The sequence below is a fragment of the Cyprinodon tularosa genome, unplaced genomic scaffold (genome assembly GCF_016077235.1).
Source record: "Cyprinodon tularosa strain WSP-4 unplaced genomic scaffold, ASM1607723v1 ctg81, whole genome shotgun sequence".
NCBI lineage: Eukaryota > Metazoa > Chordata > Actinopteri > Cyprinodontiformes > Cyprinodontidae > Cyprinodon > Cyprinodon tularosa.
In genome coordinates, this window is record NW_024039574.1 from 792472 (window position 1) to 817005 (window position 24534).

Here is a 24534-nt window from a genome sequence, read left to right on the forward strand (position 1 = left end):
CATTCAGCGTCTGTTCTGCCGATAATGCAAGCGTAGAAGAAGAAATGTGCTGTTTACCTGTGCAAAGAAAGAAACAACGAAAGAAAAATGTCTGAGGACTTCAGTGTTGAGGAAGAGCATGAGGTCTTTGCCGAGCTGAATGCGCTGGTTTGGTCTGCCGGCTTCCGTAGAATCGTGAGCGCGCATGGGGGCGCTATTAGGAAATCCTATACACTACTGTTTAGGCTCTAAAACGTTCTAAATCACTTCGTTTCGAGTAAATTCTGGATGCTACCCACTCAGGACACTTGGATTACATTGGACGAGCAGTATGGAGGAATATTGACACGTTTTTGTGGACTTTTATGGACCTTTCTGTCTCGGGCGCCATAGACCTCCATTATTTGAATGTCAGCAGACAGCAAGAAGCCTCCCAGATCTCCAGATGCATTTGAGATATCAAAAAAGTACTCCAGAGTTTTGTTCAGCATGGGGGTGAGTAGAAAATGAAGGCTAATCATGTTTTGGGTGTACTATTCCTTTAAGCTCCTTTTATTTCAGGTTCTTATATTAAAATAAGGAGGTGGGGTTTATCTGTCAGGCGGCACTGCTTAGGATTAATAGAGTGCATCTGCTTTGCAGAAACTGAAATACTCCATTCATGATGACCAATCAAATCAAATGATTCCCTTTTATTGAACCCTGTCTGTTCCTGCGAAGACCAGATCTGTACCGGAAGCACACTTTGCAGGTCATTTGCAAGCATTCATCCAGGTCACCATAAATACTGGTAATGTAATTATGGTACTAAAACTACTCATTCATTTTTAATTAAATACAAGTCGCATATATATTTGGAAATGTTAACGACCACACAAAACAATTGCATTTCACAAATAGAATTGGAATTGAGCCTTAAGGCCCACAGTGTGAACGTAGCCAACGAGGAATAAAAAAGGCATCAATTGGGCAGCAAACATTGGGATAATGTTTGTAAGAGTTTACGAAAGTAAACTGCTTATTGGAGCATTAGCTTTATTTCCACTCCTGAGAAAAAAGCAAGGGTATTTAGCAAATTCTAAGATGGTTTCTTAAATTAGATGAAATTAAAGCAAAATTAGGCCTGCTCTACTAAGACCCTAAATAAAGAAGGTCTATTTGCTTGTCAATAATGCTTCCCCTGGTTAATAGGTATGTTCTTGATCTTAATTAATCTGTAAACGCTTTATAATTCATTCATTAACTCATTCTAAAATAGAACATAAAGCTCTTTAGCTTTTACATTTTGCTAATACCTTTTTTTATAGATACTTTTTGTCCTAATAAAAAAAAAGTTAAAAATATAATAGCCAGTTGCTTTTTCCCCCCAAAAATACTTGTCTCTAAACCAAAAATTTTATTACCATGATTACCAACTTTTATTGACAATGCAACATTCTAGAGAAAGGCAGGATTAAACTGAGTGGTTGGGAACCACATGCTCCTGCAATGAAAGCTGAGAACCAACCCCATTTTCATGGGTTACTTTCTGTTCTCCTGGGAACAGCTGTCTTCTTAAAGGGACAGTGCGCATATTTACAAACGTATGAAATCCGAGAGGGTGTATATCACTTTAAAAGCACATGACAACTAGAAATGGTGAAATAGGAGAATGGGAGCAGAAAATTTCTGCAATGTCATACTACGTCGTGGACCTCTCCACCGGACTGGTAGGCAGCTCCTCAGTCCACAGTGACAATTGGCTGGGCTCCTCTGTCCTCAGCTGCTTCCTGCTGCGTTTGTAGCTTCAACGACGTCCCTCGTGCACGTTGGGCTCAGTGCGAGAAAGTGCCCGCGCGGCTAAAGATCAAAGTCCCCGCTTCTAGGCACCGTGTTTTATCTGAACGTGTGAAGGTTAACGAGGTTTGCCTCGTCCTGCACAGTTTACTCGCTAGTTGCAGCTGAAAGCTCCGGGCCTGTTGGAAGCAAACGGTCAATTGAGGCGGACGAAGCGGCGCGGCTATCCGGGAGAAAAGAACGCGGTGCCGTGGAAGGAGGACGGAAGAGCCGCTGTTATCATGACTGAGAAACGGATGTCTCGGTGGTACTTTGGGGGGCTGGCCTCCTGCGGAGCAGCATGCTGCACGCATCCTCTGGATCTTCTCAAGGTGAGGGGCACATTGGTCCTCCCACATGGACCGTGGGGTTCAGACAGTGCAGGCCTGAACACCGAGACAGCTGTAGTCCAAGGCAACGTATAATATGAGCCTAAATGAACGGTTTCACAAGTTGGGCTCCTTTAATGGAAACTTGTTGCGAGCTTTAACTTTTGCTGAGTTCATGAAATTAGTAAGATGTGCAAAATTGGTAGAATCCAGGGCACAGGTCAGCCCAAAACTTTTCCAGATTATTTTAACTTTGTTTTCCTTTGTTTCATCTGTCTGTCTGTCTGTCTGTCTGTCTGTCTGTCTGTATCTATATGTATGTATATGTGTATATGTATGTATGGATGTGTGTATGTATATTTGTGTGTGTGTATGTCTTTTTGCCACCTCCTTTAACAGAACCTGTTCCTCTTCGATATCATGTATGTCTGCAATGTTCCCTGTTAAATGCAGAAAAAGTGCTTGTGTCCCTCAAATGCACAGATTTTCTGTAATTAATTTTGTTCATTTAGCACATGACTCAATAAACTAACTGGGTCTTAGGAACTCATGTGATGTGTAATTATAGAGTGAAAGAAGGTAATCACCAGACTTTAGTTAACTGGTCTTCAAAAGGCCTCCTGTGTCCTGCTTGCATGTTGGTAGGCTGAAAACTGTCCATTTACACACCAAGCACATGTTTCAGGAAAGTAAATGCATATTAGTTTAAGGTTGGCGCTTAAAGTTGTAAATGCTTTCTGTGAATTTTTCCCGAGGTTTATATTAAAACCTGTCTTCTCTAGCTGTATTGACTGTAAAATGGGTTAAGATAATCTTATTAGATTATAAACTAGAGTAAAGAAATATTATTACTGTATTTCACATACAATTGTATAATTAATAACTGAACTTTATTGATTTCACATTAAAGAACTTAATCTCTGCATTTAACCCATCCCCTTGGGGAGCAGTGGGCTGCCATTGTGCGGCGCCCGGGAATCAGAGGTTAAGGGTCTTGCTCAGGAACTCAGAGTGGAGACTGTTGGGACTGAACCGGGTACTTGCAACCTTCTCAGAGCACAAGTGCACTGTTCTACCCCAGTCGGCCTCTGCAGATGACCGCTCACACTGAGCCTGGTTCTGCTGGAGGTTTCTTCCTGTTAAAAGGGAGTTTTTCCTCTCCACTGTCGCTACAAGCATACTTAGTGTGAGGGATTGCATTTGAGTCAATGAGTCGATGCAATCAACTGGTTTTCCTTAGATAGAAAACTTTGAATCAATTTAACTATGATCTGGTGAACTGTAAAGTGCCTTGAGATGGCATGTGCTGTGAATTGGCGCTATATGAATAAACTGAATTGAACTGAACCGCTCCATAGGCCAACACTACCCCATCAAAATGGCATTGGCTATTAAACTTAATGGCTAAATAAGTAAAATTATTTTAGCTTTACTCATCTGTCAGAAAAGCATGTCAAATTACAACTCTTCGGTCTGTTTTTATCATTAAATATATCCAAAGCAATGTATATTTAAATGTTTTCTCTCTTTTGCCTGACGAGCTCTTTGATCAATGTACAAATCTAAAGGACAATGAAACCAGTATTGATCAATATCCTAGAACAAATCTTTGTCCCTCAAAATGTAAACGTTTACAACTTGGTGAGAACTACATGAGAATTTTTTCACTGTAAGACTAGTTTTAGACGTTCATTGTTCGCTACAGCACTGTGAGCGTGAAGCTCCTTCTGTGCATGTGGGTCGCTTTGGAGTCTTGAATGGTTCTGATAGCAATGTTGTTTGGTTAACAGTATAAACGAATGTGTAAAAAAACAAAAAATATATTAAATCAAAGCACAGCTTGAGCAATTTTGAATAACAAAAAAGAGTGGCTCGTAAAAAACAAAGCAATAAAATGCTTTATGAACTTGACCATTCGAAAGAGTTTTTGCTCAAAATGCGCACACAAATCACTTAAATAAAATCATAGACTGAACAACTTTAAATAACAAAAAGAGCTTATAAAAAAAGTAAAAGAAACAAAAAAGCATACCCATGCAGTGCCAATGTGAGCACAGAGACAGATGTGACGGTTGCAGAGGCTATGCGTCAGAAGTATAAATTGGCCTGAAGCATGCCTGTAGTTCTGCCTTGGTCTCAGTTAATACGTTGGCATCGGTGTCATAACCTCCACGGTATCGAGGGTTGAGGAAAGTGCATTTTCTCAATCATTTACTCAATGAATCGGGTTCATACTGCCTCCAGCTTTTTTTAGAATTCCAGTTTTGATCGACTGTGTTTTTTGTTGGTCATTTTCTGACAGAGCCAACACATTGTCCCTGCCCAGCTGGATTATGGGGAAGCTAAAGGAACTGATCGCATCATGTTCTGACCAAATATCAGTGAAGTCACTGACTGGTTTCAGCGCTTGTTGTGAACAGTTATCAAGAGATCTGTGTTCTGCCAGGTTAGGGAGAGGCTGCTTCTTCTGTCATCTGACAAGACTTGTCTGATCCCCTGAGCCTGTTCCAGGAATGTGCTCCATTATCGCCAGTTTGGTGCCGACCCATGCTGACAGATGGATGAAGTAATTAGCTAATTAATAAATAATTTTAATTATTAGAGGGGGAAAACGATGAATAGATGAATAAATAAATGAAATAAAAAACCATTAATGTATGTAGTTAGATTCTTAGTTTGCCTATGTCATAACATATTTAGAAATTTAGGTACAAATTGATACTTACCGTTGTGAGACTATGTTCTAGGAGTCCCAACTCCACTTGTTTCTTGTGGACTTCCCTCCTACGTTACCAGCTGTGTGAATTCCAACAATACCACAGCACACTCCAAAGGCACGCTCCATTCTGTGCGTATTGTTATGCAATTCATTTGTGACAGCCAGGTTTAGGTTGTGACTGAAGCAAAAAAGAACGGCCAATTAAAGGACTTAATTGCGGCTGAAATGTTGGCGGTGGTTACAGCTCAAAGTTTTTTCTCCATGTTGCCAGCCCTGGAGTGCAGCTCTGAGAGCTACAGCAAGGTTGTCCGCCATATTACTCTCAGGAAAATAGATTTTTTTAGAAGCAGGTTTGGAGGAAACGCATGCATTCAAATGTAAGTTCCGCTGGTTTTCTGCATCTTTGTCACACAGACACAAAATCACAAGTTATGAAAAAAGACCTCATCAATCTCCAAATGGAAGGTCCTCTTCAAAATTGTTTCATTTGACTGGCTTTAATGATTTACCGTAGGGTACATGAAGCATTAATGTATTGCCTTAGCAATGCTTTCCTTTTCTGCTGGAGGTAAGATGTCCTCCCATTCCCATTTTTGTATCCCCCCTCCCAATGCAAGTAGAAGCCATTCTAATAGAGGCCACTCATGTTCCCTGACATGAAATAAATCCAGTCTATTTCAAAATTTATGAATGTCTTACAAAAAAGGATGAAACGGACAGGAAGTCGGACAGAGCAAGAGTAAAGTGGAACTGGTACGTTTTAAAAACAGGAGGCACATAATCAGCAAGGATCAAGTGTGGATTGCTGCACTGCAAGGCATGACAGATTTGTCGTGGATGACGGAGTGGACCTACAAGGTAGTCAGTAGGGAGTGGTTTAAGAGAAGACTGAGGAGGGCTACCCAGAATGCCATAGCCTTGGAAAGCAAAATCATTACTGAGAGTCAGTGTGAATGAGACACTAGATGTATCCCTTCTATTTCTATCATCATATTCAGTTATGAACCCAAACCATGGTGGTAAGTTTTTTGTTCTATTAAGGTGTGCTTAAGAAGGGATGAATCTAAAAGCTGCAGGATTGTAACCTTTGTGGACTGGGAACAGCTGCTATGATACAATTAGGGTGAATGTATCTATAAAAAGTACACTACATACTTTTGTAGTTCACATAGTGGAACTTGCTCAGGAGCTGCTACTTTGTACTATACTGAGTGGACTTGGGTAAATATTTAGTATTTAAAGAACACTTTGTACCAGATGTTTTCATTTTATCGCCACTTGTTCAGGATGAAACCAGAATATGGCTTTAAAGTAGACTGATTTGATCTGAGTTGGTACAGACTAAACACAAATGATATAATCTCACAAACATCTTTACTGAGATCAGCACTGTAATAAGGTAAAAAAAAAAAACCCACATTGTTTGAAAAGGTCAGTGACTTTCAAACTGAGCTCCTCACTGAAACAAAGGACAAAGGTCTGATTTAGAAACCGCTGAGGCCCTCTGACAACAAGCATGGATCGTCACAGCATATTGAGAAATCCTGTATGGCATAATGATTGCTATAAATGCACGTTTTTTTTTTTTTTTCTCTTCATGATATAATGAATACCAGAGTGGAAAACAATAAATCATGTTTGTGTTCTGCCATTAAAAGAGTAAACTGTTGAATTGTGGAGACATTTCATGTTTTACTGTGATTATTGCTGTTTGTTATTTTAAAATGTCTTATTTTTAACTTATTTTTAACATGGCTCTCTTTTTTTATTTATTTATTTTTTCCCAGGTCCACCTGCAGACACAGCAGGAGGTGAAGAAGAGGATGATTGGGATGGCCGTGCATGTGGTGAGGAATGATGGGGTTCTGGCTCTCTACAACGGCCTCTCAGCCTCCCTTTGTCGACAGGTAGACATGCATTTTTTTTCTATCCAATTTTTGTAAACCTTTAGGGTGTAAGACAACTGAAGTTTATTTGTATACCACAATTCAGTTCAAGGACAATTCAGAGTACTTTACATGAATTAAACAATAAAATAGAAGGAAAACTAAAAGAAAATAAAGATAAAAGCAGGTTGTAAAAGAAATAAAGCAGTTGGACCAAACTTTAGCAGTCAAATGCAGTCTAAACAAATGGGTTTTTGTATTTTGACATAAAAGAACTCAGGCTTCCAGTACTTTTAAAGTTGATTCATTGACAACAAATCTGTTTTTTATTTAGGTACTGATCCGTTTAGTGATTTATAGACTAACAGAAGGCCTTTTTTAGATTGGAGTTTATCGGCCACAGAGATAGGAGCGTTGGTTAACCTGACGACTGTGGCAAATAAGGTGCATTAATGTTGTTGATAATTTCAGAGAAGAAATATTATCTTCCATCTTTTAGTTGTAAATTGTATTTTTAAAGTTTCTCTTTATAGATTTCATAGTGAACATGGTGTCTTTTGCCACCTTCATTCAGCTTTTTGGCACTCCCTCTTTTCATTTCTCACTGCTGGAGCATTTCTCCATTGAGATTTCATCTTCCCAGTGAAAAGCTTCACTTTAACTGGAGCAATGGAATCAATGATGTCTGCAACTTTAGAATGGAAATGATCAACCAACTCATCTACTGAGCGACAGCGTAAGTGTAAGCAGATGGATAGGCCTGGGTAAAGCTTTCAATTGTAGTCCATGATAACACATTTTCTTACAACATATCTCTTGGTAATTAAATAAGTGGGGAAAAATGGTTTAAAAGTAAATGGATGGGGTAACATCAGTTACACAAACAGAAATATTTAGCCATTTATCGATGACCAAGTCCAAAATATGTCCTTGATTGTGTGTTGGCTGTTTAACATGTTGAGTCAAACCAGAATTTTCAAATATGAGTGCACATTTAAGTTCTGCAGTAATCAGTTTTTAACTTAAATGATAACTTGCATTTCTACTTGATCTGCATAACTTTCTCAGATTGTTCATATCTTAGTTTGCCTCCATGATTTGCTACTTTCAGACATGAACAGAAGAACTAAATAACTTCAGTTTGAGTTGAATTAAGCTCAACCCCAGTGGTCAAAAAATGTCTGTTTGACTAAAGGAAGATGGCATTTTTAATGATTTCTGTGAAGGAAGGGTGTCCAATATTGCTCAGGAACCTTATTAAGGTTCAGGATGGGCTTGAGGTGTAACTTTCTAAGATACACTTTATCAATTCTAAGTTACAGTTTACGTAATTTATCTTGTTGGTGTTTAAAGTTATTTAAACAGAGACCAAATTAATTGGACATGAAATCTCTATGAGGAGTTTGTAAACACCAAAATACAGCTGTATGCACAGCTGATTCCATATGAACATTTAGCATTTTCTTCCTATTATAACAGGACCAAAACATGCCTAGTGAGAATCATTCTGTTTAAGGACATTTGGAATTTATATTGCTTTAACCCTTTTTAATAAACAGCTCTTTCTAAAATGGACTGACACTGTGATTCAATATAACAGAGGTATTGTTAAGTTGTCACTCTTTAACTTTAACAATTTAGATTGAATGCTATCTGTCAGGCAGGTCATGAACTCTATAAATCAGCCTGCAGCTTTGCGGCTCTGCTTATCAACAGGCTCCTTTTTAAAGAGGCCTGTGACACCAAATGAACCTGAAAGCATAACAATACCACCCTCTGCAAGTGCAAACTCATAATAACACAAGTGTGATTAACTTAATAGACTTTTAGATTACATAAGTTTATCAGTTTGTCTGTATTGCTTCCCCATTATAAATGATTTAGCAGATACGGCTGATAAGACCTGCAGTTGGTCTGAATGCAGGTTTATTCTTGGATCATTTCAGAATTTGAGGATGGTATAGGCTCCAATAGTTCAGATGTTTTTTTTTTTTTTTATTCTTTCAGAAAAAAACTTTTAATAAACCTTAAAAGTAATTAATTATGCTGCCCAACAATCTAATGCATGCATTTCATTTATTTTGCACTGTTCTTTGGTTCAACCCTGTTAACATTACTTGTTCCTGAAAAACATTTCATTAAACATTGTTTTTTATTCTTTATAATTAAATATAGTAAGCTATATATTATTTGAATACTGATTTATTAAAAATAACATGTAGAGTTGTATTAATAACAGCAACTGTTTAATCGCTTATTCCTCTCTTTGTGCTCATCTGTAGAGCTGCTGCTTTTCAGCAGCACACACACTGCTGTAGCAGCGTTCTGAATAAATCAATAGAAATAGGGGTTAAAGGTTGATAAACTACTGTGATGTTTGAATGACGCATTCAGTGGCTGAAAACATTGATAAAATAGAAGGGGGGACTTAACTCACAGCTACCTATACTTGGAGCAATCAGTTTGACAATTTCACCTTGACAAGTTTGAGAATTTCTGCTGAAAAGCCTTGAAGCAAAGTGTATATGTATTTATGTATATACATGTGTGTATATCGGAAAAATAAAAGTTAGGGAATCAGTTTTAACAGGTTTAACTTCAACGGTATAATTTGTCTCATTACCTCTACTTGGAGAGTTATGTTTTTAGTCATGTCTGTCTGTCCGTTAGCAGGAATATTTGAAGTTATTAATGGGTTTCAATGAAGTTTTTACCTGAGGTGCGCCTCATGCTAAGGAACAATCTATTCAATATTGTTATTATTGGAATTTTTTAAGGATTCTTTAACATTGTGAGTATATATATATAGTGAATATTGACAGCTTCAGCTTTAGACTCAAAAAATCATGATCCAGGCATGCAGGTTTTAGCTATAGGTGCAGGTCACGATCTGAGGAAAAACACTGAGGGACCTCTGAGGTTTAACATAAACACAATCATATAAACAACCATGACTAGTATGCTGAACCCTTTTGTATTATTAAATTAATTAGGGTTCTTTATACCTATCCTCTGTTTTACTCTGTCCTAGAATTCTTCTTTTGGTAAAAAAAAAAAAAAAAAAAAATATGATGTTATCTTACCTATACATTTCTCTTTTCAGATTACCTACTCCCTCACCAGATTTGCCATCTATGAGACAGTCAGAGACATGATGGGTAGCACTGGCAAAGGACCAATGCCCTTTTATCAGAAGGTCATGCTTGGAGCTTTTGGAGGTAAAACACACTTTAGGGCTGAACGAAGTTGGAAAATCTAATTGCGATTTTTTTTTTTTTTTTTTTTTTTTTTTTTTTTTTTTTTTTTAAGCATAATATTACGATTACATGCAATTTATTTTTCCAGTTTAATTTCTCATGTCTTTTTAAACATATACAACCAAGTCTTATTTTAAGCACATATTACAACAATGAAGGAAACAAATCTGTGGCTTTACCTTATTAACATCTTTTTAGGTTTCCTGAAACATGATACATAAACCTATGGATTCCACTCCTTCAACACTGCCAGATTTTAACAGGACAATCTATAAATAATTAAAATAAGATACGAAAATAATATTAACTGATCTCCATTCAGTTGCATCACACATACTAAAGTGCAGGAAAAATTTAGCGAACAAATGTCTTCTTACTTGCACAACACTTCATGTCGCGCAGCGTGGTCTTTTTTTTTTAAACCCAAAATAATTCCACACAAGTGCTACTACTTACTGCTTCTCTTCAGTTGTCTGTTCTTGTCAAGTCTGAAGCCATTGTTCAGCAGGTTACGAAACGAGCATCAACTTTCCCTCTATTCTACTTTGCTTGCAAGTCACCCCCAATCACGTGACTTTTCAAATCGTGGCCTTTGCGTTAAGAAAACCTTGTTTTACCCTATCGTGCTTTTATTGCACTTGCAATTAATCATTCAGCTCTAACGTACACCAGCACATATTCGCTCTTTCTGGAACACACACTCTAATGCTCATTGCTAACTCTAAAGTGATGTTCACCAACACGTTTCATCTGCCAACAGGATTCACTGGTGGGTTTGTTGGGACACCATCAGACTTGGTGAACGTTAGGTAATGCCACATCCAGTCCAAATTCACTCATCACATTTGTTTCGTGACATTTTATCACAGTTGGTTTGAGGTAGATTTGAAAGCAGTTTTATCTTTTTTTCCTAGGATGCAAAATGACATGAAACTACCAGCAGAACAGAGAAGAAAGTGAGTGTTGTGCTGCACAAATGCCCTATTTAGAAGGGTTTAGATTTTTAGTAACAGATTGCTCTATTTGTGCTTTCTTGCAGCTACAAACATGCTATTGATGGACTCTATCGAGTCTTTAGAGAAGGTAAATGATGAGCATAAGTCCAGCTTTACACATTGTTTAGCACCTCCTTGCATAACAGTCACTCTGATCTTTACCCACTCATGCAGAAGGTGTAAGGAAACTATTCTCAGGAGCCTCCATGGCGTCTGGGAGGGGTGCACTAGTTACTGTTGGGCAGGTAAGTCGCCTCATTTAAAATCAGATTGTAGGTGTTCAAAACTATATTTCTTATTAGTGGGAGCTAAGTATTTAAAAACATGAATGCATTAGAGCATTTTTAAAGCTACATTTCTGATTTTCCTTTAACTTTAAAACTATTTTTTTCTGTTTTGGATTTGGCTTTGAATTTACCTACAGGACCAACACTAGAGGACGCCAAGTAGCAATCTTTAATAACACCTGCAGCTTGGAGATTTGCTCCTGACTGTAGGGATTAAGTTTTAACTTATTTTTTTGACAGCAAATGGATACATAAGACAATTGAATTTAATTGAGCATCAATATTAAAAGTGTAGATTATAGATTTATTTTAACAGTAACATTTCTTAAAATGTTTAAATGACACTTTGTTTCTTTCTGTTTGCAGCTGGCATGTTATGACCAGGCCAAGCAGTTAGTATTGGGAACCGGAGTGATGGGAGACAATATACTCACACACTTTCTTTCCAGCTTCATCGCTGTAAGGGTTCAGTTTTTGCACTGATTTAATGTAGTTTTTTTTTAAAGCTTTTTCTTGATCAAACATTTCCTCTGCAGGGAGGCTGTGCTACGTTCTTATGTCAGCCACTAGATGTTCTCAAAACCAGGTTGATGAACTCTAAAGGAGAGTACACTGTGAGTGAATCACTTCTCATTCATTGTGCTTTACCGACTCCTTGGATTGGTTGAAAGAGGATTTTTTTTTTTTAATCTGTGCTCAGTAAATTATATTTACTTACTAACTTACATTCTTAATACGAATCCATTCTCATTTATTTTCCAGTTTAAATTGATTGCAATAACATACCTGTCATGTCTCCAGGGGGTGCTGCATTGCTTGCGGGAAACAGCCAAGCTGGGTCCACTGGCATTTTACAAGGTAAAAACAAAACGGCCGTAAACCGTTCAGTCACATGAAAACATTACTCACAATCAGGCTGCACGAACCAATAGTTTATTAATTATCAAATACTCACAATCATTTTTTTTTCCTTTTAATGAACTTACACAAGTCCACACATCACTGTCCCTGTGTTACCTCTTGTTGCAACAATTTTATGCTTTTGCCAATGAAACCACTTTAAAAAAGAATTGTAATGGACTATATGTATTTTAACATAATTTTTTTTTTTTTTTACCAAAACCTATATTTACAACTAGTAAAAGATCCAAATAATTACAAAACCCAATCTTTTGTCCTTAAAATGTATTTGAACAATGTTTTGTGTTTAAGGGTTTTAATTTAAATATAAAAGGTGATCATATCAACCCTTGCCGTCAAATCCTAGTGTTTCTGTATCCAATAAGATTCAGTTTCCTTGGCGAATATGACATGGTGTGATAAAAATATCTTATTTTGCTAAGTTGGTGACATTAAGCGATGCAGACCAGGGCACATGGCCGACAGGACTTGCCCACACTCTTAATTATTTGAAAAGGGACCTGGAAGTTTCTTACATGCATTTTTTTTCAGAAAAAAATAGTCCCCTGTGCTTTTTTATACTTTGTACGATTTGCTCTGTAAAAAAACAAAATACTCTATAATCTATCAAAAATCAATTAGTTTTTACTTCAGTCGACAATGATTGATTCATAGGACTGGGCGGCCAACAACAGATAGGGCTATGAATCTCAGTAGGCAAATAAGGCTGTATTGCCCTCTGCAGTCCTCTTTGGGAACTGCATGTAATATGTATTGCTTACTACTCGGGCTGAATAATTAGCAGGTGACCTGCTATAATCTGTTCCCCCCTTGTAACTTTAAGAAACAAAGGTCTATCACCTCCAAAGTTTCAGGAGTGAGTTTTCATCATAAAAGATGCGTAGAAGTCAGAATTGAAAAAGCTGGGACCTTTTTTGTCTGATTTAAACAAGGGGGACATATTATAGCAGGTTTTATTTTTATTTTATATAAATAAAACGCCTGATGTTAGAACACAGACTGTTTATTAAGGATAGTACAACAAAGAGAAATTGTAAGTTGATAATAAAACAAAAATATAGTTTAAGTTCTAAATTTCACACAGGAAAAAGTTATTTTCCTTCAGGATTTAGTCTTTAATCATTACACTCCATTTTCTATTTCATTTTTATTACAAGCATATGGTTTACAACAGTTTTCAATGGGATGAGAACATTTGGACACTGTGAACAACGACAGATTTTTTTAAGGAACGTGTGGAAAAGAACAAGGAGCTGTTGGCTTTCAGCGGTGCATCGAGCAGCGAAAGTTAGATTTTTCCATCTTGAGCAGCAGCCTGTTTGCGGCGCGGCCTGGCGCGCGCTTCTTATGCATCACACTGGTCTGTGAACGCTTTGCTGTGTAGATGAGCATTTGAGTTTACCCTTAAGAGAAAGCTTTGCAATTTCAAAACTCACGTCGGCTACCACGGTTTATTGTTGTGTGTAAATAACAAGAGACCACAACAAGTAAATCAGCTGTACCTTGGTCAAAATCTTTGGAATTAATGTTATTTAAAAAATCCGTATTTTTGTAAATGAATCTGCCAAATAACCACATTTATTTCCAACGAGAGGTATATTTAAACGTTTCTATATCATTAATATAAGAAGTCAAGCTCCATTGGTCGTATTTTAATCAGTTTTCCTTGTCGATATGCAGTTGAACATAGCGATGCGCGCTCCCGCGACTGGGGATGCATATCTCGGCAGGCATGCATTTTTGGGCATAACACTCGTTAGCAAGGACCTGAGGAAGAGCGGCTGCTGACGTCACTCCGCTGCTCCCGCCGCTCAGAATGCTTTTTCGTTTTCGAGTTGTGGACAGTACTTTGCAGGCAGACCATGAAAACGATAAAGCAAACTCTTTGATTGGATTTCTTTCCAATCCCTCAAGGCTGCTATTACACCTGATACCTGCACAACCATAACACAGTTTTCTCCTTTTTATTTAATTTTCTGTTAATGTATTTGATTAAAGTCCTCTGAACACCTAACTTGTAAAGAAATGATGTTGTATGGCTATATTTAATATAAAAACTGAAATTCTCCAAGCTCCATAAATATAATTATTGAAATAAATTGGAAGTTGTGGAGTACTATAGTATGTGGAATGAATCTTTGTAATATCTTCACACGCATGAACAGCATGCTAATTGCTATGCTCTGTGTGCTGAGGTCAAAATGAATAATTATTTCCATATTAAGATCGAAATGCACATATCCATGAAAGCCCTTTACTTTGTTGCAGGGTCTAGTTCCAGCAGGAATCCGCTTGGTTCCTCACACAGTCCTTACCTTCGTCTTCCTGGAGCAGCTGAAAAAGTACTTTGGTATTCGCATCATCTCCTGATCTGCTGGTTGGCTCATTACTGCCAATCAAACCCTCCACCATCATCCTACTCCTCTGAATTCATCAGAAAGGAAGTAGAGGGGGTACCTGAACAGTTTTTCATTGTCCTTTGGGTACTTTCCCTCTTCCCTTTTCTCTACCTCCATCCTACAAGTTGATATAATGACTTGTATCCAAATGAGCCAATTTCTTTTATTCTCCTTACTGCCCCCATTATTGTAAGACTGAGATGAAAAAAGCAACAGATGTGTAGCTTCTGGAATGAGCTTGATAACATTAAGAAAATTGTATTAATAATATAAATAGTAATAAGATTAGCATTTAATATTCAGTTCAGACTGTTAATATTTAACCTGCCATATTGGTAACAGATTAGATTTACCTTAAGCTAATAATAAAATTAGAGATTTAGTCTAACCTGAAACCTAATCCATTGCTAGTTAATGTCAGAAGTCGCATAAGTGAGAAAAATCTGTAAACTAGTTTGAATGAGTATTTTATAGTGCTCTAAAACAATTACTGGTTTATCAGCAGGGTGTACTGGAGCAGTGCATGATGTTCTGTTATAAACAAACAAAGCATGGCTTTATCAGTGCCCATCTGACCAATGTCAAATGGATTTATAAAGCCATAAATCTAACAGAACTCCAAACACATTTGTATCTCCCAGTATTCTTCATCAGCAGTTTTGACAAAATATGCTGCAGACTTGTCTGCTTTTGTTTCCCCTGGATTAACTTCTTAAACTCAGAATCAGACACTAACAGATTAAAACATAAATGTATGCCTGGTGCTTCTTTAATTCATTCCACCTTCCTTTTTACTGCACATCTGGAATAGAAGAGGACCAAGTTTGTTTGCATCACTTTTTTTTTTTCTTTTAATACACAGCGAGTTGATGAAGAAACTGATATGCATACAGCTAATTGTTAACATTCTGATTATGAATAAAAGCAACTTTGTGTCTTAGATCCAAACTGAATTCTGTGAACATTTTGAGAAACCTGCTGTTCAAATCAAGGGTTCGATTTCAGCCTGAAATGTTTTTTCTTTTATTTTTTATGGGTGAATGTACGTCAGCGTTTATAATCAATGACCCTGATAAAAAGGGCACCTCATAGAAAGGGTCAAATTTGTTTAACATTAGCTGGCCTGCTTTGAAGCAATTGATGTCTAAATAATTCAAACTAAAAATGTGAATGAATCCAAGTAAGACATTCTCCTGCTGTCATTAATTTTCCTGTTATTACTTCTTAGTGAGATATAAAGAAATGCTTTCCTGTTAGTTGTGCCTGCTGAAGTCATGTGGCCTTATAGTTTCTGTCCTGCAGGGGGCAGTGTTGTTACATGTAAATTGACCTGTTTTATGCACCAAGAAGTTCTCTCTTCATCTCATGAATATCTGTATACATTTTGTTGTTTAAATTAATTGAAATGAACCATTGGGACAGTTATGGCTCAGTAAATTTTAATACTGTAGATCTTTCACTTAGATTTTTGAAAATTAAAAGAAATGATTTAAACTGTGTTCAGACCTTTTTTGTAACCATGTGTGATTCTGGTTCAAAAGTGCCTCTAAACTATTTTGTCAAAATAAATCTAATGTTCATAAATCCGCTGCTGATAATCCATTTCAGCTTCTTGCAGGCAGAAGCTCACACAGCTGGCTGCAATTGTGAATCAGCCTTCACCTTCACGGATCTGCTCTCATAAGAGCAAGGACTCAATTTAATGTTCTCACTTCTATCTTCAGGGTAGATCTTACTTTGCAGACTCGTGGCGGCCCCAGTTCTCTTGCAGTTAATCTGTGTTGTTCATCAGTAATGATGATTAGAAGCTGGAGGGTTCCGTCATTTAGCCAAGATAAATGTAACTACCCCATCTGTTATTGATGCAATACGTCATGTTAGTGACTGACCCTTCACCTTCATCATCTTATAGATGTGACATTTCACCTCTGTGTCCACCCTGTTAAAGGTATCATGTCAGAAATATATCGGTTTGAGGCCTTGATGGTCTTTATAAATATCCACAAATTAATTTTAAAGGTTTGCGGCTTTATTTACAGTGTCTTATCTCCACAGCTATTAGCACCCTTTAAGACGTGTAGAGATGCCTTAAGCTATTGTCATGGAAGCCTGCTGACACAGATTGCTCCTTTGCTATCAGTGAACTTTACACAATACTGACACAAGGCGATGAGCCTCAGACTTCTTTTGGCCTTGATTGTTTATAGTTCCAGCTCCCAAGCTCTTGTTTATTACTCCGACTCTAGATATAGGTTAGTTTGGATGCCAAGGTTGAGCCTTAATTTGTTCAATACCCCTGGTAGATTTAGTTTCAGGGTAATGATTTCACTGACATTTTTTTTTTTTTTTTGTGTGGCTGGAAATACTCTGGATTTTGAATGATCCTGAAAGATTCCTGGTTAATTTGTGGAAGGAGCTAAAGATTAAAGTAATTGCAGGAAGGCCTTACTACCTAAAGATAATAGTCATTCATCCGAATACCACTAGAACATAAAGCTGCTGCAGTATTACTGTAAGAACGGCAATGCCTTTCCATTGATTCCTGTAAGGCTGCAAGGACTTTGTGGAGATCTTACTAGTTTTGAATATAGCTCCTATTAAAATAAATACTGATTATTTTAGATTTGTTGTAAATTTGTACTTATTTAAAATATCTAAATGTGGATTTAAAAGTAAAATGAAAGTGGAATAAAAAATGTACTAAATGTACTGTCTCTATACATTGTAACTGAAAAACCTCTTCTGTTTTTCCAGTTACCGGATATGTTTTAAGTTCTAGTTTCAGATTCAGATAACTTTTATAAATTTTTACCTGGTTTGGAAATAATGTAGGGTTCTGTGTATGTTTCCTGCCTCTTAAAAAGATAAAATGAAATATTTGTTTTGTTTCTCAACTAACTAGTGCAGTTTAATATTTCAATATTTTCCTCATTTGTGTAGATCATTTTCCAAGCTCTGGATCTGAATGTAATATAAAAGTTCAATTCAATCAAACAAAACTCAGACAGGGTCTCCGTGCTATATGTCCAACAGAACTGTCATTTACTGAAAGATGCTTTTCATTCAAAGCCTGAAGCTTTGGAATATATCATTTCTGAATGTCATGAATACATCTTATATGGGGAGAATTGAAATCAACATGTTATATTTTATAGATAAATAAGTTATTGCTTAAATATGAAAAAAAAGAAATTGATCATTACTACTGTTTGATATTTGCTGTCATCTTTGTTATGAATCTTCTTAGAATATTATTCTTCACACTGCAAGGAAAAAACAACCTGAGGGATAAAACATGAACAGTGGGTGGACTTGAAAATAAATGGCATTGTCTAAAGAACAACATTCGCTCTCTAACACCAAACGTGTGGAGTGAGTGAGCATCTGTTTGGGGTGCGAGTCAACAAATGGGAAATTAAAACCTGAGGCCCGTTTAACAAACTGACTAAAATCCTAGACTCTGATTTGATCGAGCTCAATGTTGGAAATTCAGTTGGATTTCTCAGTTTCACTACAGCTGTTGTGAGTTAGTTTAATCAGCTCTGTATAGGTCTGCTCAAAGTTGTGAGCATGCATAGCAAATATGAAAAGCCATTGGAGCTTCTACGTTTATTCATTTAAGTCGCCGTTTTGACATTTATCGGCTTGAATATTTATTTTCTATCTAAAATTTCCTCCTAAACAAAAAAAATAAAAATTATGACCAGTAACAATAGGGATATGGAGATGTGAAATTCATTTCTAGACATCCATTTTTCTTTATATTAGATATAAAGATTGTAATTTAATTTGAAATGTTCATTTTGGAAAAAGGAAAAATGTATATCAAATTCAGAGAAAAGAATAAATATCAAATAGGCATTTTGTAATTACAATAACCATATAGGGGAAACTGTTTTATTGCTTGAATGGTGGTGGATCATTGTATTGCATATAGCTGCAATCACTTGTCAGTAGGTGAAGATGGAGTAAAAAAATTCTAACTGGACCTGTGCTTCATCTCATGGGGTTCCTCTTCATGTTGATCCTGTCTTACATTACACAGTAAATACCAAGTACTGTGTTACTGGGCAGATTTTTTTTCTACTAATGCTTTTATCATACAAATCAATATTCTCTCACCGATATTAAGCTGTGTTAAATACCTGTTAAAGAAGTCTGTAATACTGCAAATGTGAGGATGGAAGAGGTCGTGGATGTATGCGATGGATTGTGAGGTGAAACAACGCTTATTAGGATGACTTTCTGAATATGAAAGGACATCTAAATGCAGTCTGAGAATCCTCTTCTTATACATATCTAATTTTCTGTGAATTAATACTGCTAATTATTTAATTAGATCCTCATCAAAAGGACATGCAATGTTTTTTTTAAATACCTAATATGTTTAACAGACGTAGTAAATTTTTTTTTTTTTTTTTATTGTTCGCACAAAACCATGACAAAATCGATCAAAATAAGAAATAAAACAATGTGATTGACTCTAAGGAGGGTGGAGACTGAGGACACTGAGTTTGCTCAAGACAACCTGCGCCTGACCAGATTAGCTCTGGGGAGAATGTTACCAAGGTAACAGAAACAGAGGTTGAATAAACTCTCTTTGTGAAACCACAAGCTCAGAGTTTCCCTGATTTCATGTTTAGAAAACCTCAAGTTTTCAGTAAACCTGTTTTGTCTAATGGACCACTGAGATGTCTATTATTGTCATTAGACTGTCACAAGTACAGAGCAACAAAATTAGAAATATCCTGCCCTGGGGTGATGCTGAGAAACTAGTCTACACATTTCGTTACTTCAGGGCTGGACTATTGTAATTCTTTACACAAACCCTATGTAAAAGCCGTCAGCTGATTCAAAATGCTTCAGCCAGATATTAACAAGAGAGATCATATCTCGCCTATCCTGGCTTCTCTTCATTGGCTTCCTGTTAAATCCAGAATAGAATTTAAAATCCTCCTCCTCACATATAAAGCCTTAAATGGCCAAGCTCCATCTTATATCAGAGATCTGATTGTTCCTTATGTTCCTAACAGAGCACTTCGCTCTCAATCTGCAGGTTTACTAGTGGTTCCTAGAATTTCTAAAAGTAGAATGGGAGGCAGATATTTTTGTCATCAGGCTCCTCTCCTGTGGAACCAACAACCAGTTTTATTCCGTGAGGCAGACACCCTGTCTACTTTTAAGGGTAAGCTTAAAACTTTCCTTTTTGATAAAGCTTATAGTTAGAGGGGCTCGGGTTTTGCTTAGTTATCTCTATAGTTATGCTGCTATAGGCTTAGACTGCTGGAAGTAATAGGGCCCCTTTTTTTTATTCTGCTTCATTTTATCTCTTTTCTCATTCTGCAGAATTTGTTAGTTCAATCTCCAACATTATGCTTTCTCTGACTAACTGTATGTGCTCTCTTCATCCTCTGACATGGGAGCTGGCTTGGAGCTAATCTGCCTGGATGTGTGTCTCCTGGATGGGGCCGGGCAGCCTGTGGAGCTGGTTTTCAGTTGCCTTTTGTATCTCTGCTTCTTTTTCTATGTCTGCTTCTGTCTCTCTGAACCACAGTCAGCCTCGGCACATGCCCTCTAACACTGAGCCTGGTCTGCTATTGGTTTCTTCCTTAGAAAGAAAACTTTGAATCAGTTTGACTGTATGTTCTGGTTAAATTGTTTCTGTAAAGTGCCTTGAGATGACATGTGTTTTGAATTGGTGCTATATAAACAAACTGAATCGAAATTGAAAGTAAACTTACTAAAAAGGTACGAAGGTACTACTTGATCTATTTAAAAATTTGCAAATACATTAGTTGGAGAACCTCTCTGAAATTGTGTATAACAGCAAATCGAAATAATAATGATCTAAGAAAGAGACGTAAAATGTTTTTGTAACCGTGTCATTAGAACAACAAAACAGGCTAAAATAGGAAGCAAATCGACTTTTGCTCAGTTAATCTGATAACACGTCTTGTCTTGAAACTCATTCCTAAGAAATTACATAAGCAGTTGTGTACTTGGCCATCATCGTGATCCAGATGGCCAAGTACACAACTCACACCAAACAACAGACTCCAACGGCACAGCTGCGCTCCAACTGCAGGTTGCTGTGATGACAGCTGCCAGAAGTGACTCCGGTTAGGTTTACAGAAAAACGTTGCATGGGTGGTGGGGGTGGGTGGGACTGAAATAGTTATATAGGTTGTGGTGCAATCTGATTGTTCAACATACAAATAAAAAATTATGATCTTAATGAGTTAAAGAAGCCAAAAAAGTGGCAACAACTGACAATACAATTTTATATATATATATATATATATATATATATATATATATATATATATATATATATATATATATATATATATATATATCATGGACATCATCCAGGTGGACCCTTAGGCAAGGTCCTTTGTGCTTAGTGGCCTACCTCAGGCATGAGTGATACCGCAAATACAAGAGCCATACTGGCTCGGACGTCCCCCGGATTAACAAGGTCCGCGTCAATGAGTATGGGCTGGAAGTCCCAAGGTCAAAATGGAAGACACCTCCTAAGGTAGTTGAGAATGACCGAGCTAAGATCCTATGGGACTTCAAGATCCAGACTGACAAACAGGTGATGGCTAACCAACCAGACATCGTGTTGATCGACAAACAGCAGAAGAAGGCAGTAGTGATAGATGTGGCAATCCCAAGCGACAGCAACATCAAGAAGAAAGAACACGAGAAGCTTGAGAAATACCAAGGACTGAAGGAGGAGCTAGAAAAGATGTGGAAAGTAAGAGCAGCAGTGGTGCCAGTGGTAATTGGAGCACTGGGGGCTGTGACCCCCAAACTGGGAGAGTGGCTACAGCAGATTCCAGGTAAAACATCAGAGGTCTCTGTCCAGAAGAGTGCAGTCCTAGGAACAGCTAAGATACTGCGCAGAACCCTCAAACTCCCAGGCCTCTGGTAGAGGACCCGAGCTTGAGGATGACACATACATTGAAAACATTTTTTTTTTTTATATATATATTTAATAGATAACTTAGGATTTTTGCTAGAAAAATCCTCATATAAATACTTCTGTTTTTTTACTTCATATATGGCAGCACTAAGGTTTTTTGTAAGATAATAAAATGTGATTTTATTATCCTCTGGCATGGGAGCTGCCTTGGAGCTCGTCTGCCTGGCTGTGTGTTTCCTGGACGGGGCCGCCTTTTACAGCTGCTTTTTGTATCTCTGCTTCTGTCTCCTTGAACCCCAGTCGGCCTCGGCAGATGGCCGCTCACACTGAGCCTGGTTCTGCTGGAGGTTTCTTCCTGTTAAAAGGGAGTTTTTCCTCTCCACTGTCGCTACAAGCATGCTTAGTGTGGGGGATTGTATTTGAGTCAATGAGTCAATGCAATCAACTGGTTTTCCTTAGATAGAAAACTTTGTATCAATTTGACTGTATGATCTGGTTGAACTGTAAAGTGCCTTGAGATGACATGTGTTGTGAATTTGGCGCTATATAAATAAACTGAATTGAATTGAATTGAATTGAATTGAACATTTTAAGGAGGTTCAACTTCTTTTTGTATTTGGATTAACAAAGTATTTTGTTGTTTTTGTAGTTTATAGGTATACTGTCGTCTTCAACTCAGTAGCATATCAAATTATTGGCAGAGTCTGGTTTCAATCTGTTTTCTTTTTTCTTTTTTTTTCTTTTAGACAATTATCTTTATCTTAACATGGGCCACTCCCTCTACTCTGATACTGCATTTTGCAATTTATCAGTTTTAGATGGAAAAAATGTTCTGATATTTCACAAAGGAAATGGTTTGCAATGGGAGAGAGACATCGCCAGGGCCTCAGTCCTGGGATTATTGGATGTAAGTGTTATGTGTGAATGTGTGTCTGCATTTTCTTTTTTTTTTTTCTCTTCACAGAGAAGTCTCCGCCCATGGCTCGATCCACTTCAGGGTAGCTGGCTGCCAGCAGAACCTGCCGACTCGTCCCCACGGCTCCTGAGGGCTCCGGCGTTGCGGTGGCTGGGGGTTTTCCTCGGGGTCGTCTCTCCTCCTCCCTTGGTCGGGGGGCAGATTTCCTGGGTTGGCCCCTCCTGGGCGCCTCTGCTCTTGGGGTCCCTTTGGGCGTCTGGGGCTTTGGGTCCCCAGCGCTCGCCTCAGTGCTCTAAAGGGGCGTGTCTTCGGCTCTTCACAACCGCTATTGAGCATTTTTCCTTTGGACAAACTTTACATGCACAAGTGCAGTCTCACAAAAAACTGCAGGTGCTTGGCTCCAGGTACTTAGAGATTCACTTCCATACAGAAAGCCCATGTTCTTATCTTCAACTTCCACAGTATACATGTCAGATCAGATAATACCACTTATACATCAGCGATAGTATCAAGGTGTTACCTTATTGTATCTCTTATACTATATTCGTTGGTTGTGCTGTTCTTTTTACATCTCTTTGTAAGGAGGCGATGAAGCAGACTGAAGATGTTTTATTTTTATCTCCCTTCTTTCTTTAACTTTTCTCCTTTTTTTTCCTTTCCTGTTCTACTTACGTGGCAGTATCCATATAATCTGTAAAACTCCCTGCATAGTTATAGTAAAGCAATTTATATGCATAAATCAAGTGGAACACTATGGCAATAGCTGTACTGCTCCACTAGTGAAAGCAAAATCTGTTGGGCTCTTTTTGGCATCAAGACAATAACTCTTATTGCCACATCGCCAGACGGGACACTTTAAAAAAAAGAAAAAGAAAAGAAAAGCCCAAAACGCTTTAGCTTTCTCAAAGCGTGGCTCTACTTGTGAATGAGGGGATCATATTGGGATTTGATTTATTTGCAGTAAATACCTGCTTGAGTTCAGGACATAAAAACATTGTGAGCATTTTTTGAGCTAATCATCAAGAAAAGGTAAACATTCTACTTTTGCATAAAAATACAAAAACACACTCAGAATATGAATATTTTTCTTGATATTAGCTTGAAGGCCAAGTTGATTTTTTCTTTTTTTTTAATCTTCCCAAATTCTTTACTTTTCTACTGGAAATAAATGTGTGTGGGAATAGAATCATTAGCTGAGCTACCAATTAAAAAGCTATCACAGGGTTTATCTACAAATTCAGCATGTCCCACACACAACCACTCATTGCTTTTGTTTTTTTGACATTCTCTATTATACACACCCGCCCCCACACACACAAGCGCACACATCTCAGCATCATGCCTGAGGACACCTCGACATGTGGACCGAAAGCACAGTTTTTCTGCTTTGTAGTTCTACAGAAAACCACATCCCAACAAGCAGGGGTACAAATTGTAAAGGTATTTCTCATTTTGAAGTGAACCCAGGATGGTTCATGCCATCTACAAAACAGAACTATGTTTGAAAGTGCAAAATGTGAAGACACAGTAAAGACACTTTGTTTTTGCATTTTGCTGCACTGGAAAAAAGAGAAGATAAAAAAGTGGAAATATTCACCCGTAGGCCCTTTAGACCTAAGTTTAACATGCATGCAGGCAAATGCCGAACAGGTTGACAGCTTTAAGCACGAATGCTCCCACTAAGTGAAAATAATGTTTTCCTGCTTTAAAGCTAAACAGATACAGAACACACCACACACCAGCTGTTTATTGAGAAACAGTAGCATCAGCTGCTATTCTCATTTTTCCATTAAATCATTAGTTATTCAGTCATCCAAATTATAGCCCTCTGATATTGATAAAGATACTATTTAAAAGAATTGAATTTGTTGAAGCTCCTTTTAAAAATCTTTATGAATTGTATCTGATAATGCAGTGCATAGAGGAATTACTGATAGCTGAAATTTGAAACCTAAAACAAACATATTTTAAGACGACATCTTGCCTGCTTTGCCTAAACATACAATGTGTGAAAGTAGATGTAAAATTATGCACAGAGACAAATGTAAACCAATTTCCTTGAGTTGCTTTTGTTGAAATATACCCAACAAACCAGAAAGTATT

At 37.5% G+C, this 24534-nt stretch overlaps 1 protein-coding gene across 1 annotated transcript; it reads left to right on the forward strand.

Moving 5' to 3' along the window:
* The first annotated feature begins 1599 nt into the window (after nucleotides 1–1599).
* slc25a10 (solute carrier family 25 member 10) lies at nucleotides 1600–16171 on the forward strand. Its single transcript, XM_038271867.1, has 11 exons — nucleotides 1600–2126; nucleotides 6630–6749; nucleotides 9832–9946; nucleotides 10746–10794; nucleotides 10900–10941; nucleotides 11025–11068; nucleotides 11155–11225; nucleotides 11634–11726; nucleotides 11804–11881; nucleotides 12069–12125; nucleotides 14457–16171. Exons 1-11 carry the CDS (start codon nucleotides 2037–2039, stop codon nucleotides 14556–14558), a joined length of 861 nt encoding a protein of 286 aa, XP_038127795.1. The 5' UTR covers nucleotides 1600–2036; the 3' UTR covers nucleotides 14559–16171.
* The last annotated feature ends 8363 nt before the right edge of the window (nucleotides 16172–24534 follow it).

What these genes read in the sequence shown, in the direction of transcription:
- slc25a10 (XM_038271867.1), top strand. Translation starts at nt 2,037, where the DNA reads ATGACTGAGAAACGGATGTCTCGGTGGTACTTTGGGGGGCTGGCCTCC. An exon ending in ATCCTCTGGATCTTCTCAAG is followed by an intron (nt 2,127 to 6,629) that starts GTGAGGGGCACA and finishes ATTTTTTCCCAG; the next exon opens with GTCCACCTGCAGACACAGCA. An exon ending in TTCTTTCCAGCTTCATCGCT is followed by an intron (nt 11,727 to 11,803) that starts GTAAGGGTTCAG and finishes TTTCCTCTGCAG; the next exon opens with GGAGGCTGTGCTACGTTCTT.